Genomic DNA, 24648 nt, shown 5'->3' with positions numbered 1-24648 from the left:
TCAGTTCTATATGATACCGATAGAGTATCACAAAGAATATATTTACTAATTAGTTTAATAAATAAGATTGTGATTTTAATAATTTTTTCTTAATTGTTTTATTTTTATTTCTTAAAAAAAGAGTTCAATCCTATATGATACCGATAAGGTATCAATATATTGTTATGGTATTATTGAGGATTTTAAAAGTGTCTTATTAAGGATTTTCAATATTATTATAATATACGAATATACTGTGAGAATATCATTAATGTAATATCGAATGACTTAGAAATTTTTTTATGATACCATCATATTATATATATACTATAATTGTATCATTCAACATTTGTATGAAACGATCCTTAATGATTATATGAAACAACCCTTAATGATATCATGTCAGTATGTGATGGTTTTCATGTAGATGTAATTGAAGAATTGAAATAGACATCAATGATACCATGATAGATATAATATAGTGATATTATTAAGGATTGAAACAACCTTAATGATACATATTAGTATATTAATACTATGACTAGAGTATTTGTTTGTAATTATTTTGCTTTTTATTGGCATGAGGTTACCAAATTAATATAATTCGATTTCTTTTCCAATTCTTAAATTCCCACAACTCCCTTACCGTCTACTACCTTTACTCATATCTCCGGCGAACTCATCGGCGGCGATCTCCTTTTTCCGGCGAATTCATATTGGTAAGCTTCTTCTTATTACTCATCGGCGGCAATCTCTCTCTCTCTCTCTTTTCTATGATTATGAATTACGAATTGGGTTTCGATTCAGTTTAGCTGCTCCAACTTTATGAATTAAGTGTTAATGATCAATTTTGTTGGACTATGATTTTTTTATTAATTTTTTTTCCTCTGAAGCGTTACTAAAGATGAAATAATTTCCAATATTATTGGAATTTTTAGCTGCTGAATATAGAACTATGAACGTGAGGGTTTAAGATGATTTTTTTTTAATCATGGTATTGTTATTTCTGGGTTTTCAGTTCTTGGGATTAAACTGCAGATTGTTATTGAGAATTTAGCTTCAATTTGGAGTAAAACAAAACTTAATATTTGCTTTTCATTTTTGAGAAAGAATAAACAAATTTAATATTTATAATTGCTTTTAACGTTCGTTTTGCTGTAGGGGAACAACCTCTCTATCTCCACAAAGTAGGATAAGGTCCGCATGCATCCTACCCACTTGTGGAATTACCTGGGTATGTTGTTGTTGTTGTTATGGTGTCCCTACAATCCTTTGGCTTTTGGAATGATTAGATATGTCACCATGTCACTCTCTCTCTTTTCCTGTAACATATGTTTCAGTGTTTGAATCTGTATAATGACATTAAAGCTTTTTGTATTTTTCTGGTTCATTCAAATGCGCCTATGCGATAAATTTTCTCATTGCACTTCTGTCCTCTTCTTACTTCTTTCAATGTGATTTTATGCTGCTTTCTTCTGCTGTTCTAATTTCTTGCTATAACCTGCTATATTTTGTGTGAAGTCTTGATATTACTATTTTGAATGCGTTGTTTCTTGTTCATTTGGCTGAGCTGACTGGTGAATTGACGAGCTATTTGTTCAAATTTTCTAACTGCTCTGTTTGGTTACAACAGATAGTAAATACAATGGGGAAGAAAAAAACATACGAGGCTGGTGTAAGTGGGAAGGCTAAAGGAAGCAGCAAAGATTCCAAGGAAGGGAAAAAGGAGAAGCTTTCTGTCTCTGCCATGCTTGCCAGCATGGACCAGAAACCTGAGAAGCCCAACAAAGGATCTTTTGCCACTGGTGCTAGTAAGACCAAGCCTAAAGCAGCTCCAAAAGCATCAGCTTACACTGATGGTATTGATCTTCCTCCCTCTGATGATGAGGAAGAGGAGTGGAGGAACAGATCGATGGTCATAGAAGGCATAGAAGGAATGAAGCAGGTCCAATTGATACGTCCATAAGTTATAAAGAGCTAAAGAAACGAGAAAAGAAGGATATGCTTGCTGTTCAGGCAGCTGAGGTGGCAAAAAAGGAGGCCCTTAGGGATGATCATGATGCTTTTACTGTTGTTATTGGTAGAAGGGCGTCTGTTCTTGAAGGTCAAGATGATGCTGATGCAAATGTTAAGGATATAACTATAGAGAATTTCTCTGTAGCAGCTCGTGGAAAAGAACTTTTAAACAACACATCAGTTAAGATATCTCATGGGAAGAGATATGGTTTAGTTGGTCCCAATGGAATGGGCAAGTCCACCCTACTAAAGCTCCTTGCTTGGAGGAAGATTCCTGTACCAAAAAACATTGACGTACTTTTGGTCGAACAAGAGATAGTTGGTGACGGTAGGACTGCACTTGAAGCTGTTGTTTCAGCTAACGAGGAACTCATCAAGCTCCGAGAAGAGGCTGCATCTTTACAGAATGCTGCTGCTTCTGTTGGTGAGAATGAAGATGATGTTGATGGGGACAACGTTGTAGAAAAACTTTGTGAACTGTATGAAAGATTGAAGGTGATGAGATCAGATGCTGCTGAGGCCCAAGCATCAAAAATCCTAGCTGGGCTGGGTTTTACCAAGGAAATGCAGGGGCGTGTTACTCAATCTTTTAGTGGTGGTTGGAGAATGAGGATTTCTCTAGCACGGGCTCTTTTTGTTCAGCCTACTCTATTGCTGTTGGATGAACCTACTAATCATCCCTTCGGGCTGTTCTATGGTTAGAGGAGTACCTGTGCAGATGGAGGAAAACGCTAGTCGTTGTTTCACATGATCGAGACTTTCTGAACACTGTTTGCAGTGAGATTATCCATCTCCATGACATGAAACTACACTTCTATCGGGGTAACTTTGATGATTTTGAAAGTGGATATGAACAACGTCGCAAAGAGATGAACAAGAAGTTTGAGATTTATGATAAGCAGTTAAAAGCTGCCAAGAGATCTGGAAATCGAGCACAACAGGAGAAGGTAAAAGACCGAGCCAATTTTGTAGCTTCCAAAGAATCAAAGAAAAAGGGCAAGGATAGGGTTGATATAGATGAAACTCCACCTGAAGCCCCTCAGAAGTGGAGGGACTACAGCGTGGAGTTCCACTTCCCTGAGCCTACTGAACTGACACCTCCACTTCTTCAGTTAATTGAGGTCAGCTTCGGTTACCCTAATCGACCAGACTTCAGGCTCTCTGATGTTGATGTTGGAATTGATATGGGGACTCGAGTTGCTATCGTTGGGCCCAATGGGGCAGGCAAATCGACCTTGCTTAATCTCTTGGCTGGTGATTTAGTTCCTACAGAAGGTGAAGCCCGCAGAAGTCAAAAGTTAAGGATTGGACGGTACTCGCAGCATTTTGTGGATCTTCTCACAATGGATGAAACACCTGTCCAGTACCTGCTTCGTCTTCACCCAGATCAAGAGGGACCTAGTAAGCAAGAAGCTGTTCGTGCAAAGCGAGGAAAATTTGGACTTCCCAGCCATAACCATCTACCCCCATTTTAAAGTTGTCTGGAGGACAAAAGGCTAGAGTTGTGTTTACATCTATTTCCATGTCGAAGCCTCACATCTTGCTATTAGATGAGCCAACAAACCATTTGGATATGCAGAGTATCGATGCTTTGGCAGATGCCCTTGATGAATTCACTGGTGGAGTTGTGTTAGTAAGTCACGACTCGAGGCTCATATCTAGGGTTTGTGATGATGAAGAAAAAAGTGAAATTTGGATAGTTGAGAATGGGACTGTTGAAAAGTTCCCAGATACATTTGATGAGTACAAGGCAGAACTTGTAAGGGAAATCAGGGAAGAAGTTGATGATTGATGTTGCAATGGCTTATTCTACTGTAGTGTCTTGAGGGAGAGGGAAATCTTCTGTTGACACGGTTTTATTTTCGACTTCATATCAAAGGGAGAGTGTAATCTTCTGTTGCGGATATAAAAGAGCATCCTATCTAAATTTTATATACTGTGTCATATTCTATCTATTTCTTGTCATGGTTTTTCCTCAGACAATACTGACAGGAACATCGATATTTGCTTCACACTCACAGTGCATTTTTGGAGAGTCCGAGCAACTTAAGTTAGCATCACTGTTTTGTTTCTATGGATCGGATTAGGGGTTTTGTAATCTCACTTTCTATTTTTACTTGTAGAGAGCTCGTGTGCTTGGGAATAAATCAAAATTTTACCATGACTGCAATTTTAAAGCCATGTCAAGGAACATTGAGTTTTGTTTCTCATTATATTTGTTTCCCCTCTTCGTTTTTTTTTTTTTTTTTTTTTTTTTTTTACGGGAACAGACCCTACACGAGGCTCCCACCTCTCGTGCACAGCCAGGGGTTGAGCCGCACACCCCCAAGCCTTATTATACATAAAACAGAAAAATATACGGAGGGGGACATAAACCTAACCTCCAATCCTATGGTGGTTCATAAGTCGGTCATCCTAATAAGGTCAGCCAACTCATCCCCGATACAAACACACGAAAAGGAAACCTAGAAACTATGCACCTAAAGAAGAGGACTCCTCTCGATACACAGAAACTAGGAAAGCATAAATAAGGGAGACTCGCCCTTTACATAAAATAAAGGAAAAATCTAAATAAAACTGGGGATGAATCCTCATAAAAGCTATATACAACAAAATTTTAGCGTCAACGAGGATCATCAAATAACATGGCTAAAAATATAGCATGGAGACAAACACTGCAATTGGGCGCTCAATCCAATGCTGCAACACTAGTAGTAGATCATGGAGGCTTCTTAATCCTTTTGGTCTTCCTTCGTCTAAAGCTAGGTAGGCCGGCTCTATCTAGCATGTAGTATCCTCGTGTACCCCGAGGTAGCTGCTGGAGGGTGGTGTAGTGGCCTGGAATGGTAAGAGTGTGACTGTGCTTGGAGAGAGCATCCGCAGTGAAGTTTGCCTCCCTGTATACATGCTTGCAAGAAAAGAAAACAAATAATTCGGAAATATCAACAAGGTCATGAGTTATCCGGTGAAGGTTCCATGGAGGTTTCGTCTGATGATTGATCCATTTAGTGATCAACTCCGAGTCGACTTCTAGGATAACGTGCTGAAAGCCCTGTTGAATGCACCATTTAAGCCCATAAACTGCCGCCTCTAGTTCGGCTTGATTGTTGGTTCCCTCCCCTAACGGTATGGCGTAGGCGAAGATGAATCTACCCATATGATCTCTTAAGATACCCCCCCCCCAATTGACCCCGGATTACCCAATGCGCTTCCGTCAGTGTTCAGCTTAACGAAACCGAGTTGTGGTTTAGTCCACGAGACTTGGGTGATCTTCATTTCATGAGCACACTTATCTATGTAGGAAATAGTGTGGATCCAGTTCGAAGGCCAATGGATATAGGGGTACGCGATTCTAAGTAGATTAGAGATGTCTTTGAAAACGGCAAATTTCACTCTCGCCAGGCTAGAAATCTTTCCCCCGTATTTGCTCGCGCACCTATTCTTCCACAAATTCCAACATATAAATATTGGGGTGGAGTGAAAGATAAGTTTGTGAGCTTCTGTGTGGTACTTGTGAAGCCACCAACTCATAACAAGAGGTTTGAGGGGTGTGGCTTCATGCTTTATCCCTAGGGAGTCAGAGAAGTAGCGCCAAATATTCCTAGCGAAGTGGCCCGTGCTGAAAATGTGCTCTATGGTGTCTGGACCTGGACTGTGGCAGCAATAGCATGGAGTGGAAACCTGACCGAATGCAATGATTTTTTCCTCCGTTGGCAGCTTGCCTCTAAAAGCCCTCCACAGCAAAAAAGAGCATTTAAAGGGGATGTTTTTGTGCCAAGTGTAATGGTCGGAAAGTGTCTTGGTCCTATGTTCCCTCACAAGCTGCCATGCCGAGGAGCATGTGAAGTTTCCATTGGTATTCAGCTTCCAAATGGCCTGGTCCGGTGTGTTTCCTTGCAGCTGAAGTGTGGAAGAAGTGATAAGAGGAACTAGTTGCGCTGGTGCCAATTGATTTAGCATATCGATGTTCCATTGTCCATCTATAAGAAAATCAGCCACCCTAGCATTGCTTGCTCTTCCCAACTCCTGCCTATAGTTGGCTAAGGGTCCGATACCTAGCCAATCGTCCCACCAAAAACAACATGAACCCGAGTGAATCCTCCATTGAATGTGAGGTTCGGCAATGTGTTTGTTGTGCATCATGTGTTTCCACACAAGCGACTGGCCAGAATGGAATTTTTTGATGATGGGGTTGGCTCTCTGACAGTATTTGGCTCTAAGGAACTCACCCCACAACGTTTGTTTAGCTCTAAAGATCCACCATTGCTTTAACTGGAGAGATTTGCACACATCTATAGTTCTCCTTAACCCAATACCTCCTTCGTCATAAGGGTAACAAAGTTTTTTCCATGAAGCCCAATGGTATTTTTTTTTGTTATCCTTCCACCCCCAGAAAAAATCAGCGGTGACTCTCTCAATCTGTTTGAGAGTGGTACGGGGGGGAGTAATGGCCGAAAGAAGGTGAATGGGGAGCGACTGAAGTACGTATTTCACGAGTGTAGCTCTACCGCCGTAGCTGAGGATTTTGGAGTGCCACCCTCTAATTCTGTTGACAACCTTAGAGACCATGTCCGTGTAGTACATGACTCTCTGCCTGCCAATGTACAGAGGGCATCCTAAGTAGGTAATGGGACTATGCTTCTGAGTGAAACCCGTAACCTGTTTCACCGTTTCCACATTGTCTTGGAGCGCACTGGGATGCATCATGAAGTGGCTCTTATTCTTGTTTGAGCCTAGATCTTATCCATCAGGCAGTTGAGAAAGTGAAGTTGATACAAAAGTGGTTGAAGACTACTCAGAGCCAACAAAAATCTTATACAAATGTGTGGGGCAGAGATTTAGAGTTCAAGATTGATGATGGAGTGTTCCTAAAGGTATCTTCTATGAAAGACGTTATGCAATTAGAAAATAGAGATAAGTTGAGCCCCAAATATGTTGAACCTTATAGATTCCCACAGGGAGTTGGCTAGGTAGCCTACGAGGTAGATTTACCTCCAGAGTGAGATGCAACGTTTCCAATTTTCCATGTGTCTATTCTACGTAAGTGCTTAGAAGATTTATGTTGTTCTTATGGAAGGTATTGAACTCTCAGAAGAGTTGTCATATGAGGAAGTCTCAGTGTCCGTACTATATAGATATATTAGAAAGTTAAGAACGAAAGAAAGAGCTTTAGTTAAAGTCCTTTGGAAGAGTCAGAATATAGAAGAAACCACTTGGAAAGCAGAGGCAGATATGATTCAAAGTATGATCATGAGTCTATTTTGATATAAATTGATGGTTATTGCATTAAATTGAAGAGTTTTTCCATGAATTTTCCTATTTTGATCTCTAGGGTTCATGATGTAAATTACGAGTATTTTGAATTATACTTCCAAAGAATATTATCTATATGAATTATGTATGGGCTGATATAAAGTTTATGATCATGCATGTTTTCAAGTCAATTACATGATTTTCAAAGTCAATTGATTGTGCAATTGAGTTCTACTCTAAACGTATGTATGACTCGTCTAGCGGGGTAGAGTCTACCTTGGCAAGTAGATTCCCCTTTTTCTCCGTTGTATGGGGAGACAACGAGATTCTATGTTATAGCTCGTATGGTCTTATTGTCGGTTATGGTTCCTATCCCACATATGTATGATCTCTTATGTATGCTATGATTTTAAATTATGCTTTGGCCAATATAATTTTCTCATGACTTTACTTACCTCATCTTATCATGTGATTTACTTGACCATTGCATTTCATGATTTACGTTGCATGTCATGCCCTCATACTTAGTATATTCCAACGTACTTATGCATACTTTTTTGCCTACATTGTCTCATAATGTAGGGGTTGAGGTTGAAGATCATACTCATCTACGTGGCTAGTTAAGCTTTTCTATCCAGCGATGTTTGTGGTGAGTCCTCATTTATCGGAAACTAGTTATCGAGTTAGGTATTGTTTTCAAAGACTTTTTCTACGTTTCATATTGAGGGTGAGCTAGGGACATGTCTTAGCTCATATTTAGGAGTAGAGGCATCTAGTTGGACAAATGTTTCAAGTTTATGTTGTCATGTGATGTTTTTAAATTTCTATTCATAGGTTAGACCCTCTTATGATGTTTCCGCTTTTGCTTTACCTTATGTATGCTTATGATATGTACAATAGGCTTATTTGGAGTCCTTCAGGGTTTTAATCGTCGTGTTACGACTAGGTCCTAGGTCGGGTCGTGACACATAAACATTTCAAAATCTTGTGAGCATATACATATTGCTCATGATGTTTACATAAAGATGTTTATATACTCATGATGGCTCATCTTTGAAATCTGATTCTTTTGAAAGTTCTTACGTGTCTACTTGTTATGCTGTTTACTTTACATATCAATACACGTTTTATATGTACTGATGTCCCTACTATTGGGTGCGCGACATTTCTATAAATGTTGGGTCAGATTTTTAGGACAACATATATTCTCAATAGGCCCAGTTGATCTGTTGGTAAGCTCAATCTCTATCCGTAGCTATCTGATGTCTAGATCCCATATTTTGCTATGTATATATATGCTATAGTCGGGTATGTAGGGGCCTTGTCCCGATCAATTATAAATTATGTACTTACAGATTTATTAGAAGCTTCCTAGACTTGGTAATGTATCGAATGTATAGTTTTTTCCAGTAGACCCTATAGTTTAAATGTATTGACCTAGTACATGTATATAAATCTTATCATTTTTTATGCTACTTATGAATTTACAACATTACCATAATTATAAGCTAATATTGTATGTATTTAGTAGGTGCTCATACGGATCCTCCATTGCCACCCCTTGCAGGGCTGGAGTGAGTATCTAGCCATTAGGTTCACCATTACTATCCTCCACCACACATTCATCTCGTCAACCACAACTATTAACCACCTCCACTACCAATCATCCGTTCATATATATAACCATATTCACTATACAACCATCACTAGTGCTAGTATTCACCATAAAATCACCTACACCAACAACTACTTGACCAATACCCCATCATCAACTACCTCCATCACATAATCGTTACCACGACCAACAATCACCTCTTTCGTTGGCCACCAACGTTCAACCATGACCTTGGACATCACCGCATAACCACTACCACCAACCACCCCTAACAACCACCAACAACCATGTTAACATAATCACCACAATAACCACCACCTTAAAAACATCCCCACTATTAGATTTTAGAGCATGTTTCATCTAATAAAAATGTTCTTACAAAAATAATTCAAATGAAAAAATCCTCTAATGTTTTGTGGATATAATATTTTGTCATTATTTTATCTTTATTTGATATTTATTAATTTTAAATAAAAATAAATACACATTCAGATGCTGAGAAGATAAATAATTTTAATTATTTGGTGTAAAAATTTAAAAATAATATTTTATTCATCAAATATGTAATAAAATTCAAACATCTTAATCTCAAAACTCAGTTGACCAAATTACCCTTCACCCAACCATAGTCCAAAGCTCCTCAACCCAACTTTCCAATAAATAAACTATAGTTAACCAATAATTCCAACTATAAATTAAACAAATACTACTTACTTTTTTTGTGTGTGTCTCCATACACCTCATTCCACTACTTTCTTTTTATTGCAAATCTTAGATCTCCCTCGATCCTTTTTCTCTCATAAATCAAACAAGAAAAACTTTTCTATTGAATAATAAAAAGGGCTTTGAAAACCAAAGAGAGGCAAAGATAAACAAGGTCAAGAATTGACAATATAGAGAAAGAATGTCACCACAGAACACCCCCTTTATACCCCTCTCCTTCCAATAAGGTATTTTACTGGTAAATCTTTCTCTTTTCCCAATTTCATTATCTACTAATATGACTCTTTCTGTTCAAAAATTCCACCACCCTTTGACCTATGTCTTTAAATTATTTGGGGTCCAAATTTTTTCTCTTTGTATCAAAAGTTATGTTGTCCCCCCAAAATTAATCGACCCATTAATATCCCTTGACTATGGTTTGTTCGAATTCATTAATTTTAATTCAGGTATATGTTAAAAAATTATTGAATATGTACATATTATTAATTTCAAACTCAATAACAATATTAAAATTTCGAACTCAATCCATCAATTCTTTCCTCGTAGTAATAGTATATTTTTGGATTGTTACAATATCTAAATAAATGATTTGAAATCGATTCTTAGAAAACCCTTTTCACATACTATGTGAAAATTTACAGTTTTTTTTCTGTGTTTGTGTATAGGTTTTGAATTTCCATGTCAATGGCAGGATTGTTGGAGAAAATTGATGGGTCGGGTCTGAAAATCTTGAGAACACTCGAAAAAGCATCGAAAAAATGAGTCTTGCTTTAATCCTCTTTGTGGGTTGAAAGATTTTTTGAAGATTGAAAAAGATAATTGTAGCTTGAAATTGTTAATAGAATTTACTTGAATGTGAGGGATTTCCAAAAGTGGGCATTAGGTTACATTGAGTATATTTAGATACATTGTTAAGAGGGATGCTCGAATTTCGATGATGGAAAGAATGCAAGAAGTGTATGATACAACGGATATAGTGAGTGGTGTTAACCCTCTTTGATTGATCAGAACGAGTGAACTGTGCTTAGACAATAAAGCAAAAGAGTGAAGTGAGAAAGTGTTGTTGGCGTTTAGGTGGGGTTAGATAGATGGAGCTTGAGCTGGATTTGAGGGAGATATTAATGAAAATTTCAGATGAAAAGAACAAAGATGAGGAATATACAAATGTTGATTTGAAGAATGGTATCGAGGCTGGCGATTTTGTTTCCAGTAATAGACACTCTATGAAGTTTGATGGAAAGATAAGCGTGGATCTCAATGAATGTATTGTAAAGACTGTTGATGACAAGAGCAGTGTTGGTCACGATGACAAATGTTTTGAGTTTGTCAGTGGAAGGAGAATTGATGACTGTGGCACAGATGAGATTGGGCTAATGAAGTCAGGTGTTGTTAGGGAAGATGAGAACAGTAGGAAGAGGAAACGAGAGTCTTACACGGACTTGCTGAGGTGGGTTACTAACGTTGCGAAAGATCCTTGTGATCCTATCATTGGGTCTTTGCCAGAAAGGTCTAAGTGGAAGTTTTACAGGAATGATGTAATCTGGAAGCAGATTCTGCTGCTGCGAGATGAAATGCTTCTGAAAAAGAGTACAGATACAAGTGCTCAATGCTCAATATGGCAGGTACTTTACTTTTTCCCTTACTTTTGGGCTTGAATATTTAACCTGTGATGCATCATTATAACATATCTCCATTTGTACTTGTCAATGCTATCTCATTGTGCTTAGCATTTGCTTTCAAATATCAGAAGGTTGTATTGAACTACTCTCTAATTTTGAAAGTTTTTTAGAGTTTAATTTTCCATGAAACAGACATGTCGGAAGTGCCAAGTTGAATAGAACAGAGAAGATCAGTTCTTGGATCCTGCACTTCTTATAATCAGTTCTTGGATCCTGCACTTCTTATAAGTGAAAGATAATCAAATGCTAATAATCATGAAGGGTGAAATGACGAAAATAAGATAGGTCAGCAATGTCTGGATCATCTAGGCTCTGATAAAAATGTTAATCAGTCTCCTTATCCGAGCAATGGCAAATAGTTTGTTAATATAGGCAAATGATATAAATCAGTGTTGTAAAGACAAAGCCACCGGATCTTTCACTTATCATGGGGCCGGGTGTTAGAATCTCGAATTTTGTCTTTATATTTTAAAATAAAAAAATTGAAAAGTAGACAAAAATATTAAGAACTATAGAAAATATAGTAAAAACAATTGTACAAAATTTAAAAGCAAAATTTTCTTAAAAATCGATTTGCTATTTGCACTCAAGGGTTTAGCATAGCAGTCAATGAAGTGGGTTGAGAATCATGAGTCCAGTGTTTTGGATGGTAAAAGGCGACAAAAGACGACAAGGGTCTGCCTCGCCACAAGGCGAGGCGAGCGGCGAGGTGCTTGCCTTTTTGAATTGTGGCACCAATTAATACCAAAAAATTAAAATAATTAATTGCATATATAAATTATCATAATTTCAATAGCAATAACATATTAGCAAATATTTCAATTCAAAAACTGATCGTCGGAGAAGTCTAGTTGAGTCGACTGGTTGGAGTCTCAGTCGCAGTCTAAGAGTGCAACTGTGCAAATTTGAAAAAAACAACCTTAAAATTAGCTTTTAACTTTTAAAACCCTAAATTGGTCACCTTTTTTTAAGATAATACAAAAGGCGACGCCTTTATCACTTCTCACCTTTGTCGCCATGGCGTCGTCTTTTGAAGATCGCCTCGCCACAAAGCTAATAGGCGATGAAGTGTCCCCTCGCCTCGCCTTTCGCCATTGGCGACGAGGCGATCGCCTTTCACAACACTGCATGAGTCTCAGGTTCGATTCCTAGCGAAGACAAAAACATTAGGTACTATTCCCATCAGTGATAGAGTTACTCAGTTTACCCGGTTTGTGTGCTGGCGGGAGATTGCAGGTCCGCCATGGAAATGGTGCAAGTTGGCTCGGACACCATGGTTATTTAAAAAAAATCAAATTTGCAATCTAGGCAAAATAATATTCAAAATATCCATATTCTTATTTATAGAACACCATATACATAACTTATACTCAAATATTTAAAAGAATAAATAAAAATGAAAATTTTCTAGGGTGTAAAAAGCAAACAATATGAGGCATAAAGTGCATATGTGGCTTTCTTGGGGTGTGCATGGTGGATAGTAGAAGGTATAGATCATGCCTCAGAATACATCCCACATATTGAGGTATTAATCCCATGGTACTTTAGCTCACACGGTCTCTTCTTGGTGTTTATAGATTTCTTTGCGAAGGTGAGTCCCAATTTTACCTTTTAAGACGTCGATATAAATGTAGATGGGCTTAAAGAATCTAAGTATTGATCTACATAAGAGATGAACTGCTAGTGGCTTGAGTAAGAAATTATATGCTAGTATTTTTCCTTTGCTATTTTAATTAAGGGAATATAGCTATTTCAAGGTTTATCTCTTTGCTAGTTGGTAGTATTTATCCCTTTCAAGGTGGATAAACCAATCTAAGCATTTTCAAGCTTTTTTCAGTTTCCTTGCTGCTTTATATTGTGTTAGTTACTGCCAGTTGTTTGTGGTGAATTCAGTAGAATGATAAATGTAAGCTGCTCAAACCAAATAACCAATCTGGAATAAAGCAGCTCTCAACCAAGCACCCAAGGGTGTACCCTAGTGGTCAATAAAGTGAGGGGGTATGACGTTTAGGTTCAGATCCCAGCATATATAAAAAATATTAGGTGATTCTTCCCATTTGCGTAAGCCTTGACAGCCAAAGTTATGCGGTACTTGTGCTGATTTGAGATAGTAGGTACCCAATCAAATTAGTCGAGGTGCGGCAAGTTGGCCCCGGACACCACTGTCATAAAAAAAATAGAGCAGCTCAACCAATTCAGCAACTTTTACATCATGAGTAATATCAAGAGATGGACACTCAAATCAAATTCGCTGGTTTTCTCCACATTCCAAGAATTCATGTTGCACAAAATTTTGAGTAACATAAGCAACAAGTTTGAAATGAAAAAAAAGTAATTGAAGCCTATTTTGAGATGTAGAATACGAGCTTGTTAGTATTGGCTGGAAACATTATAAACTGCCCTAAAAGGCAAATAGATGACCTAAAACAGTTCTAGGTGAGATAAAAATTGAAAGAATTACATAATTAGTCATATTTAATAAGATAGTGGAAGCTAGAAAAGAATAAGATATGATGCAAAAGTGTTTGCCTAGATTAGATATTATGCTACTGATTCTTTTGTGGAAACCATGAAAGTCCTTAAAAAGAGATAAAATGAAGTGATTCATGTTTTATGGATCTTTTCTTAAGTTGTATTTATTGGTTCTTGATAAATTTTCTGCCTTTTTATTCTCTTTATTAATGGTTAACATTAATCATATATTATAGAACTTTATTTTTATGTGTTTTGGCTACTTATTGTAATAGGTTGATAGATTAAAAATGTTGTTTTGTTTTATTGGAATGTACTCACTCTCCCAATTATTTAATAAATTTGAATGCAAAGAACTCGTAAATTCGATAAGTCCATTTTATGATATTGTCACGACCCCATTCCTTAGGTCATGATGGGACCTACTATAACCCACCAGTAGGTAAGCCCACCCGTCAACCCGGAACTTCAAGTAATGAGTTTGAGGGCAGAAACCAAATAAGAGTGGCGAATTATAAAAGTAAACAGAATGAATAAACGGAAGTAAACCAAAACATGATTTAAACAACTAAAGATCCCTTCCAGAACCTGGAAGTCACAAGTACAGAGCTGCTACAAAATAAAATACGAGTACAAGTTTCGAAAGTGGACCGAAAATATATACAACAATTGGCTAGTCTCAAAAGGCAAAAGACGGGTCATCCATACTGAAGGAGACAAAAATGATCCAAAAGCGCCAAGTGCTCACCTTAGTCTCCGAAGCTGGCTGCGACATGCTCGATCTATCCACGACAGTAGCTACTGCTCGATCCTGCATCACGAAAGTAGATGCAGAGTATAGTGTGAGTACCAAGACAACAGGTACCCAGTAGGCATCAAAGGTCGACTGAGCAGAAAAGGTAAAAATAATATGAAAAAGAGGAATAGCCTGAATATGAGTCAACATAAGCATCAAAAGGGAAAAGAGTACTACCTATGAGAACTATAGCTAACTATACCCAACTGGTCCCCCATAAGCCCAATCGGGACACTCGTGCGCAAGTTAAATAAAAATCCGGACGAACCCCCATAAGCCCGCCGAGTACACATAATAGCTACAACTACCAAGGCTAGGAACCAAGAATCTGCGATGTCAGGAACCAAAGTACTGTATCATTTCCAAATCCAAAATCTCCAAGAGTCAATCTAACTAGGGGTGCCTTAGGGGTCGAGGCCAGGACTGGGACCCAGATGCTCGCCTGAATCTTCAAAGTGGCCAAGGCCGGGACTGAGTATCTGGATGCTTGCCATAATACAGTGGTATAGTCAAGGCCGCGACTGGGTACCCGGATGCTCACCATAAAACATCGATATGATCAAGGCCAGGACTGGGTACCCGGATGCTCGTCGTACTAGCAAGCCGGCAGAGGCCGGGGCTGGGTACTCGGATGCTCTCCGATAATTCAGAGCAGAGGTCAGGACTTGGTACCCGGATGCTCACAGATAATTTATCCCATGATGCCAAATATTTCACTTCCCAACTAGAATACAACAGTACCAAAAATCTCTTTCCCAATGAGTCAATCGATATGCCGTCAAAACTGGAACCGGAGCCAAAGTCAACGATCACGAAATCTAGTGTTGCCGACGCATCACGAAAGTCACGATTATACTGATTTATGGATGAGGATATTTTTAAGAGCAAGGGTAACACCTAACTAAGGCCAAACTACTAGGCACTAGCCCGCTACACCATTCTACAAGGATCTAAGTCTACCGGAGCGACGCCGGGGCATCTAAAGCAAGTTTACATCCTATACTAAGGCCAACATACTCCACAATATCAACAACATGCTCATTCAACTCTCCTTATAATATAACAAATAAAAACAAGATACACATGCTTCTAAATACCCGAAAAATCCGATAACAAGCCTAAAGCATGTTTTCTAATACCTGAGCTATACAATTAAACTACCCAACCAAAATTCCAACTATTTCAACATGTTTTCACACATTTTAGTTCAATCTAAAGAAAGGTAAACCGTAGCCTACCTGTAGGCTAAACATGTGAGCTCCAAATCACTGTGCCGGAACTTTTCCCTTCCAAACTGCTTCGGAATGCTGCCACGCTGTCAAAAATAGAATCATGACGTCGATACGGTCATTTAGACACTAATTTCATAATTTTTGGAGACGGACCAATTTCGGGGTCTAAAACGGAAAATGTGGGATCCGCATACGGAATTCTGGATTTGACCCCCAAAACAAGTTCGAAACGTCACCCCAATCTCATAAATCATATTTATAACATAATTATGGGTGAAAAACTACACGGGACGAGCATGCAACCAAAACTCATAAATTCCGACTAAAAGACCAAAAATGGCAGCATCAAAATCAGCTAATTCTGAAGAAACGAGACTCTTCCAACCCAAAAAAATTGCACTATGACGATCCTTGCGAAAAACCTCACAATCTAGCCTAAAGAATCACTCAAAACGGAGTTATATTGATCAAGATACACTTTTTCAAAATTCAACAAAATTTCATTCCGAAAAAGAATAAATCAGTAACTAAAAACGCATTTTTACCTCAAATGAAGCTTCCCCTCGCGTTTCTGAGATCACCACGAGATTCCTCACGAAATTCTCCTGAATTTAGATCCTTGAATCACCAAAATCGGATTTATATAGGTCAAGAAATAACTTCTTAAAGTTCTTCAAAAATTCATTCCGAAAATGGACACTGCTGCAATTAATATCACAATTTTTACCTGAATCGAATGCTCCAAATCAGTTTTCAAGCTCCCCAAGGCGTTCTCCACGAAAAATCTCACAAGTTTACCTTTTGAATCACCCGATTTGGAGCTCTATAGCCCAAGATAAAGGGTTTTAAAGTTGAGACAAAAACCCAAAAAAGAAAGAAAAGGGCTGCTGTGCTGCTACTGCTGCAGATTTCAGATTTTGGAAAATCCAAAATCTCCGATGGGGTGCTCGGAATTCGTTCGGAATTCGATAAAAATAAACCAGATATGCTACCCCACTAAATTCGACGTTTCGGACTCAATGGCGCATTCAAAATTTCCATATGAGATCATTTTAATAGAAAGTGGGTCCACACCCAAGAGCCATTTTAAGCCACATTTCACAACGGGCCTCGATATTAGTCCGGAAGCCTCGGAAAGCGAACGAAGGGTCGTTCTAGACCAAAATTGACATTTCAGAACTAACCGCGCTGTAAGAATTTTTATTCGAGCACGTTTTCCAAGAATGTTGACCAAAGTCAACCATAGGCTAACTTTCAAAGTCAAAAACGCCAAATGGCCCCAAACACGTATCGATTGCCTCGATAGTCATTCCAACAGTTCTACTAGCCTAATTTGTCCATTTCGGAGCTGATGGAACCATCAGAATTCGAATTCGAGGTCTTCTTGACCCGAAATTCGAAAAGTCGCAACTAAACCAACTTAGGCCTTCAAAATACCAAAATGGGCTCGGGACCTCTAAAAATTCAACCAACATTTCTTCTAGACCAAAAATCATCTCCCGAACCCAACGGAGTCGTCGGAATTCCATTCCGAGCATCGGAACTCCAAAAGTTGACCAAAGTCAAATCTTAGATTTAAATTCCTCAAATTCTCAACTCAAGACCTCAAATCTTCGTTACAACTCCAAAACTGATTTCATAAAGTCTCTTAAGCCAATTTTGACATTCCGGAGCTGCTGGAATCGATGTAATTCTAGTTCGAGACCCGTAGCTCCGGTTGGCCCCAAATACCACTTTTGAACACTTAAAGCTTATGAAAACTCAAATTTTTCATAAGATTTTCTAAAAACCAACACCCAGTACCAATCAAAAACGACTCGGGCAACTAAAGAGAGGGATAAAATGGTCATTTTACAAAAAAAAATTCCAAAAATGACATTCAGGGTCATTACAGATATACAATTCGCTGTTAAGAGTCAAATAACTGATTTCCAGTTTGAGAAAAGAAAAAAGAAAGATTTGGTGTAGCTTCAGCACAACACTTTATTGAACTGTAGTTAAACAATCATTAGTTTAAAGCTTAAATGGACCATGTAGCCTATTTTAAATTGAGATGTGGAGTGGACTTGTGATTAGTATTTGCTGGAAGCATTATAAAGTGACTTTTAAGGAAAAATAAGTGACCTAAAATGGTATTAAGATAAAAGTTGAAAGAGTTTCGGAATGAGTCATATTTTATTTGATAGTGGAATCTAGAAACGAATAAGGTAGGAAGCAAAAGTGTTTGCCTAAATTAGATATTGTGCAATTGTCTCCTTGTTGAAACCATGAAATCTTAAAGGAGATAAAAATGAAGTCATCTTGGAGCTTGGGGGGGGGGGGGGGGGAGGAGAATAACCATCATTGCGCCCCACCTAATGGAGTTGATGTTGTGATATGGTTGAATCATTTAATTCATGTTTTACGAATCTTCAATTTAGTATGTGTGGGAAATATTAGAGAAGAATATTATTGAATTGTGTATCTATATTATTACACAGACCCCCTATTTATAGACACTACAATACAATCATTTACCAAGTAGGATACTATTTACTATTTCTATTCCTATCAATATTCTTATTTCTATTCCTACTCTAAGTAGGATTCTATATACCTAATCATATTCTAACAGTATGTATTTAGTGGATCTTGATAAATTTAGTGGTTCTTGAGACTTCTCTTTTAATGAGCTTAATATGGTTTGATTACTTATAGTTGTAAATAAATCTCCCATCTCTCTGAAAGTTATCAGTTGAAGATAAATTTGGTTCCACGTTCTGACCATTTAATTTCTGAGTGCCTATCGAGATATGTGGCTAGTGGCCATGAACCATGATGTAATCATAAGTGCAGCCATTTATTTGGTTTTTATTTTTCATTCTAATTTGTGATGATTATTGTGAAACAATAGCAAGTTCCGTAATTTTGAATGGTATAATTTATGAACAAAAATGTAGAAGCTTAAATGCCAAAATTTTGTACCTATACTAACTTTCCAACTTTCCATTCTATTATGTTGATAAATCACATGTAAAATGGTAGAATTAATCTGGATGGCTGAATTTAATTTTCCAAATAGTTCACTCATTATTATTTAAAATGACCAGACAAAGATTGTGATTTTTGATAACCATATACAGTAGGGCAGGTTCAGCACTTGCAGGCTTGTATTTCCTGGTTAAGTTGTTTATCTTGATTATGTGTTGCTCATTTTATCATTTTGGAGCAGGCATAGCCTCTTTTAGTATCTCATTGAATCTCTTAAACTTTTGCCGGGCAACTTTAAAATGTACTTCATTGTAATTTATTGAAACCATTTTACCCGAAATACTGATTTTGTGTTCCAATTTTTAATTTTATGTAGCATGTTCTGGAATTGTTACAAATGCACGTCGCAGGTCCAGCTTGTGAAATAATACATACATCTAGAGTTTCATGTTTCTTCTGTGACCCTTTCTATACCTAGAATGCATTTCCCCTTGGCAAGTAGCTATGTGAGTGACCGAGACATAGTTGTTCATTTATTCTGTATTTGTATCACATTTTCAAGTGAAGCTTCACATAGTGAGTTGAAGTCCAGAGATTCGTCTCATTTGAACCATTACCTTTTCCGTCACACTTGCATTCACATATATAATGGATAGAATCATTTGTGCTGATATTCGAGCTTTATGAAGAATCACAAATTTACTCTTATCGAAGCTTCAGTTAAATCAGACTTTTTCTTTGCCTTGTAGATAAAACAGAAGATGCATCCATCTATGTATGACAATAACGCTTCTCTTGAGAGAGTGAGATGCAGCAGGCGGGTCCTATTAGCTAAAAATCCATTGAAGAAGACACCTTTTTCAGCAGTGTCATCCTCAAGCTCTCCAAGTGATGAGGATCCGATTGATGGACTTGCTGATTCTTCTGCCGAGTCAGGAGTTGGTCTTTTTTGGAACCAGCGTCGAAAGCGAATACCAGTTGGGCCACAGTTTCAAGCAGATATTCCTGAATGGAGACATGAGAAATGTGAAAGTGACTCCAAATGGTTGGGTACCCGAATCTGGCCACTAGACAAACAAGAACAAAACAGCATGTTAATCGAAAGAGATCCTATTGGAAAAGGAAGGCAAGATACATGTGGCTGCCAATACCCTTCTTCTTATGACTGCATCAAGTTTCATCTTACTGAGAAACAGAAGAAGGTTAAACTTGAGTTGGGATCAGCTTTTTATTGGTGGAAATTTCACTTGATGGGTGAAGAAGTTGCACTTTCTTGGACAAAACAAGAAGAACAGAAATTCCAGGATATAGTGAAAATGAACCCTTTGTCGACAGAAAAGAGTTTTTGGAATGAAATATTCAATTTCTTTCCTAACAAAAGCAGGGAGTCTTTGGTCAGCTACCACTTTAATGTCTTCCTTTTACGGTGCAGAGGTCACCAGAATCGGACTATTGCAAGTAATATCGACAGTGATGATGATGAACCACAGTACAGACCTAGAACTAATTGTTTCGGGAGGGATTCTGAATTCTCCATCTTTTGTCCCCCGAGGAAAGCACATACGGATACCAGATAGTAATTGAATGTTTATATACCACGACGTTGTTCAGAAATGTACATTGCAGGTTTTTTTATTGTGCTTTTGCTCATCAATATTTTATTGGCAAATATTTTACAGGGAAGATACGTAATATCATCTGAAAATTGTATATTTTGAGGTGATGGATTTTTTGGTTACAAGAAGGTTTATGGATTTCCTTTCTGCTTACCTTTTCAGCATACACAGTTTACTTTTCCTACTTTGTCATTGTTCAAAACACTGATCAAGAATGTTACTAATGTTATGATTTGCTCAGATGGATCTCTACATATTAGCTGCTTGCCTTTTGTTTTCCTTGCATCTCTAAAACCATTGTGTTTTTCATAGTCCTGTATTTGGTATAACTGATAAATCAATGAATTGCAGTATAACTTGCTTCACTGTTTGCATTTTCTTTTCATACTTGATTTTGATATTCTTTATTTGAACGGATGATCTATTGAAAACAAGTTTTCTACCTTTACAAGTCAGGAGTAAGGTTGCGTATACACAACCCTTTCCAAATCTCAATTGTGAGATACTCTGGGTATATTGTTGTTGTTGATGTTGATATATTAATGAATTGCTCTCGTCTATAATATTGTCAACATGACTTGATTTACTATTGTATTTTCTTTTCATACTTGATTTTAATATGCTTTACTTTGAGCTGAAGATCTATCAGAAACAACCTATCTACTTTCACAAGATTGCATATACATCATCCTCCAAAAACCACACTTGTAAAATACACTGGCTGTAGATAAATCAATGGATTTATTTTATATAAGCTAATAAGTTATTTCGGGTGCCAGGAAAACCTAATGCATTAAGCTTCCCTATGTGTGCAGTTTGAGGACAAATTAAACCATATCGAATCTATTGCATATAGTCTTATCATATATTACTATAAGAGTCTGTTTCTGTAACTTGAACGACATCCTAATCACAGGATGCTAACTCTTGAGGACACGATTCCACTACGCTAGAAAACAAAACAAAAAAAAGATTGTTAGAAGTAGTTGTTGGTTAGATCATGCCAGCAAAGCTATTTTTTATTAAAAAAATTGTGAAATCTCTATCTTCCATGTTTGTTAAATACTCTTATTGATTTGGAGCTTTTTGTGCCAAGCAAAAATATCAATATATCACAACTTTATCCTATGTGGAAGATTTTTCATCCCTATTTTGTTATCCTCAATGAAGAACTGCATATCAATTTTATCCACTTTTAAATTTGTGATACTTTTTCCGTTTTAATTTATGTGATGTTATTTGACTTGACATGAAAATTAAAAAAGAAAGACACTTGAAATTTATGATCTAAAATAAATTATAGACGTTTAATGAACATTTTAAAATTAAATTATTATATAATATAAAAATGTATTTTTCTGATCGATTAAAAAAATTAATAAATCATATAAATTGAGATACTACAAAATTAAAATCCACTTGCAAGTCATGTGCCAAAAGGTATAGGTTGGTCCAAACACAATTAATGACATAAATAATGAGGGTGCAACTCTAGGATCACTTGATAATTTTCTACGCAGGTATGATTATTGGCACAAATAACAAAAAGAGATCATATATAGTCCTTTCGTTCATGTTTGATTTGCCATAAATAAGAAAATGAGATCATACATATTTTTTCTGTTTATGTTTGATTTGATACACTTTTAAAAATAATAAATTAATATTAATATTATTATATTATTCCTAATTATTATAAGTCATTTAAGTAAAATCAATTAAACATACTTTAAATGCTTTGCAGCCAACTAACAACTCCTTGAGGTTTTCAATAATAAGGATAAAATATATATAAAATAATAAATTATTTTTTAATATTTTAAATTAAACAAATAAAAATAAATATTATTTTTAATATAGTGAATAAATATAAGGGCATCTCTAATGCTATTTTCTATTTTACTCTCCAAATGTAGAATTTTCTATTTTTCGAGACAACCAACTTCAGCCCAATTCTCTATTTTATTCTCTAAAAATGAATTTTCTCCTCTTTCCTTAATATTATATTATTATTTTTTTTAAAAGAGGGGAAATTTTATTAATTAAATAAAATTTCTTCAATCAACTTATCTTATAAAAAAATTTCATTTTTATTTTCTTATTTCATAATATAAATCCCTTCTTTCTTTTTTCTTCAAATAATCACCATATATAATTTTCACGTAATATAAATTTTTATTCTTTTTAAATTCTTTATTTAATATAAAATTATATTTTATTTTAAATTTCTAAATAACATAAATTGCAAGCAAATATTATATAATATATATAAGCCATCCATCTTATGAGGAGACTGGTAGAGCAGTATAGGGAGAGGAAGAGGGACTTGCATGTGGTATTCATTGACCTAGAAAAGGCTTACGATAAAGTTCCATGAGAGATACTATGGAGATGTCTGTAGGCTAAATGTGTACGTTTGGTGTACATTAGGGTGATCAAGGACATGTATGAGGGTGTCAAAACCAAGGTAAGGACAGTAGGAGGGGACTTAGAGCACTTTTCAGTTGTGATGGGGTTGCATCAAGGATCAGCTCTCAGCCCATTTTTATTTGCCTTGGTGATGGATGGATTGACGCGATAAATTCAAGGTGAGGTGCCATAGTGTATGCTTTTCACGGACAACATAGTCTTGATCGATGAGACTCGTAGTGGAGTTAACGCTAAGCTGGAGGATTGGAGACATACCTTGGAGTCTAAAGGGTTTAAGCTGAGTAGGACCAAGACAGAGTACTTAGAGTGCAAGTTCAGTGAGACACCTCAGGAGGTTGGTGCGAAAGTTAGGTTTGGTGACCAGGCCATCCAAAAGAAAAGTAGTTTCAAGTACCTTGGGTCTATCATGCAAGGCAGCGGGGAGATTGACAATGATGTCACACACCGTATTGGTGTAGGGTGGATGAAATGGAGGCTCGCTTCCGGTGTGCTATGTGACAAGAAGGTGCCAGCACAACTTAAGGGCAAGTTCTACAAAGTGGTGGTTAGACCGGCTATGTTATATGGGTCGGAGTGTTGGCTAGTTAAGGTTTTTCACGTTCAAAAGATGAAAGTTGCCAAGATGAAAATGTTGAGATGGATGTGTGGGCATACCAGGAGTGACAAGATTAGAAACGAGGCTATTCGGGATAAGGTAGGAGTGGCCTCGGTGGAAGACAAGATGCGGAAAATGCGATTGAGATGGTTTGGGCATGTGAAGAGGAGAGACACAGATGCCCCAGTGCGGAGGTGTGAGAGGTTGGCCATGGATAGTTTCAGAAGAGGTAGGGGTAGACCGAAGAAATATTGGGGAGAGGTAATTAGACAGGACATGGCGCAGCTACAGCTTACCGAGGATATGATCTTAGATAGGAGGGTGTGGAGGACCCACATTAAGGTAGAAGGCTAGTACATAGTCTCGTTATTCTCCCTTATTAGTAGGCTCATTAGCGCACTATAATTTCTTGTGCTCTGATTTCTGTTATTATCTATTACTTTCTGTACTTTGATTACTCTATTTTATCTGTGTCGCTCTCGTTATTTGCTTTCCCATATCACTTTGAACTTCTTAACCTTATCTAATCTTTTTTTATGCTTTTATTGAGCCGAGGGTCTTTCGGAAACAGCCGTTCTACCTTCGTAGGAGTAAGATCTGCGTACACTTTACCCTCCCCAGACCCCACGTTGTGGATTTCACTGGATTGTTGTTGTATACATATTAATGGACAAATCAAATAAAAGTGAAATCATTAATGAAATACAATTACGTAAACATTACATAAATACTCAACCTTCAAGATTATTACATTGCTCCCACAAATGCTCTATTTGAAATATTTAATGATAATTAAAAAAAATATTAGAAATATTATTAATTCGGGATGAAAGTAGTGTATATTGAATAGTATATTTTTTAAAATGTTATATTACATTAATTTTTTTTTACTAATATTAGAAATTTAGTTAATAGCCTTATATGATTTATAATATGTTAATTACAAATGTTGTATAATAGAAATATAATATAATAATAAAGAAGTAATCAAAAAAGTAAAATAGAGAGTATGAACAGTCGACTCTCTATAATTAGAGAGTAAAGGATTGAAATAGAAAGTGGTGGAGAGCCATTCTCTATTTCACTCTCTAAATATAGAGAATAGCGAGTAAAATATAAATGGACTGGAGATGATCTTAAACGGAGAGAATATTATCTAAATTTTAAGGGGTCGTTTGGTTGGGAATAAGTTATTCATGATTAGTTATCATGGAATAAGTTATCCCATCATGTATATAGGATAATTTATCCCATCACTATGATATAAATGAT

General features: G+C 36.8%; 1 protein-coding gene and 1 pseudogene across 1 annotated transcript; both read left to right on the top strand.

Annotated features, from left to right (window-relative positions):
- Positions 1-613: 613 nt before the first annotated feature.
- LOC129877837 (ABC transporter F family member 4-like) lies at positions 614-4159 on the top strand (annotated as a pseudogene).
- Positions 4160-9598: 5439 nt separating this feature from the next.
- Positions 9599-20504, top strand: LOC129877466 (AT-rich interactive domain-containing protein 1-like). Its single transcript, XM_055952971.1, has 3 exons — positions 9599-9813; positions 10278-11208; positions 19485-20504. The coding sequence occupies exons 2-3, from the start codon at positions 10675-10677 to the stop codon at positions 20310-20312; spliced, it is 1362 nt and encodes a 453-aa protein (XP_055808946.1). The 5' UTR covers positions 9599-9813; positions 10278-10674; the 3' UTR covers positions 20313-20504.
- The last annotated feature ends 4144 nt before the right edge of the window (positions 20505-24648 follow it).

The sequence above is a fragment of the Solanum dulcamara genome, chromosome 12, assembly GCF_947179165.1.
Source record: "Solanum dulcamara chromosome 12, daSolDulc1.2, whole genome shotgun sequence".
Lineage (NCBI taxonomy): Eukaryota > Viridiplantae > Streptophyta > Magnoliopsida > Solanales > Solanaceae > Solanum > Solanum dulcamara.
Note: the sequence above shows the minus strand (reverse complement) of the source record. Positions and strands in the feature narration are given on the sequence as shown.

Bases quoted from the DNA above. Each gene is read 5' to 3' on its own strand.
- LOC129877466 (XM_055952971.1), top strand. From the start codon at position 10,675: ATGGAGCTTGAGCTGGATTTGAGGGAGATATTAATGAAAATTTCAGAT. The intron at 11,209-19,484 runs GTACTTTACTTT...TTTGCCTTGTAG, and splicing joins CTCAATGCTCAATATGGCAG to ATAAAACAGAAGATGCATCC.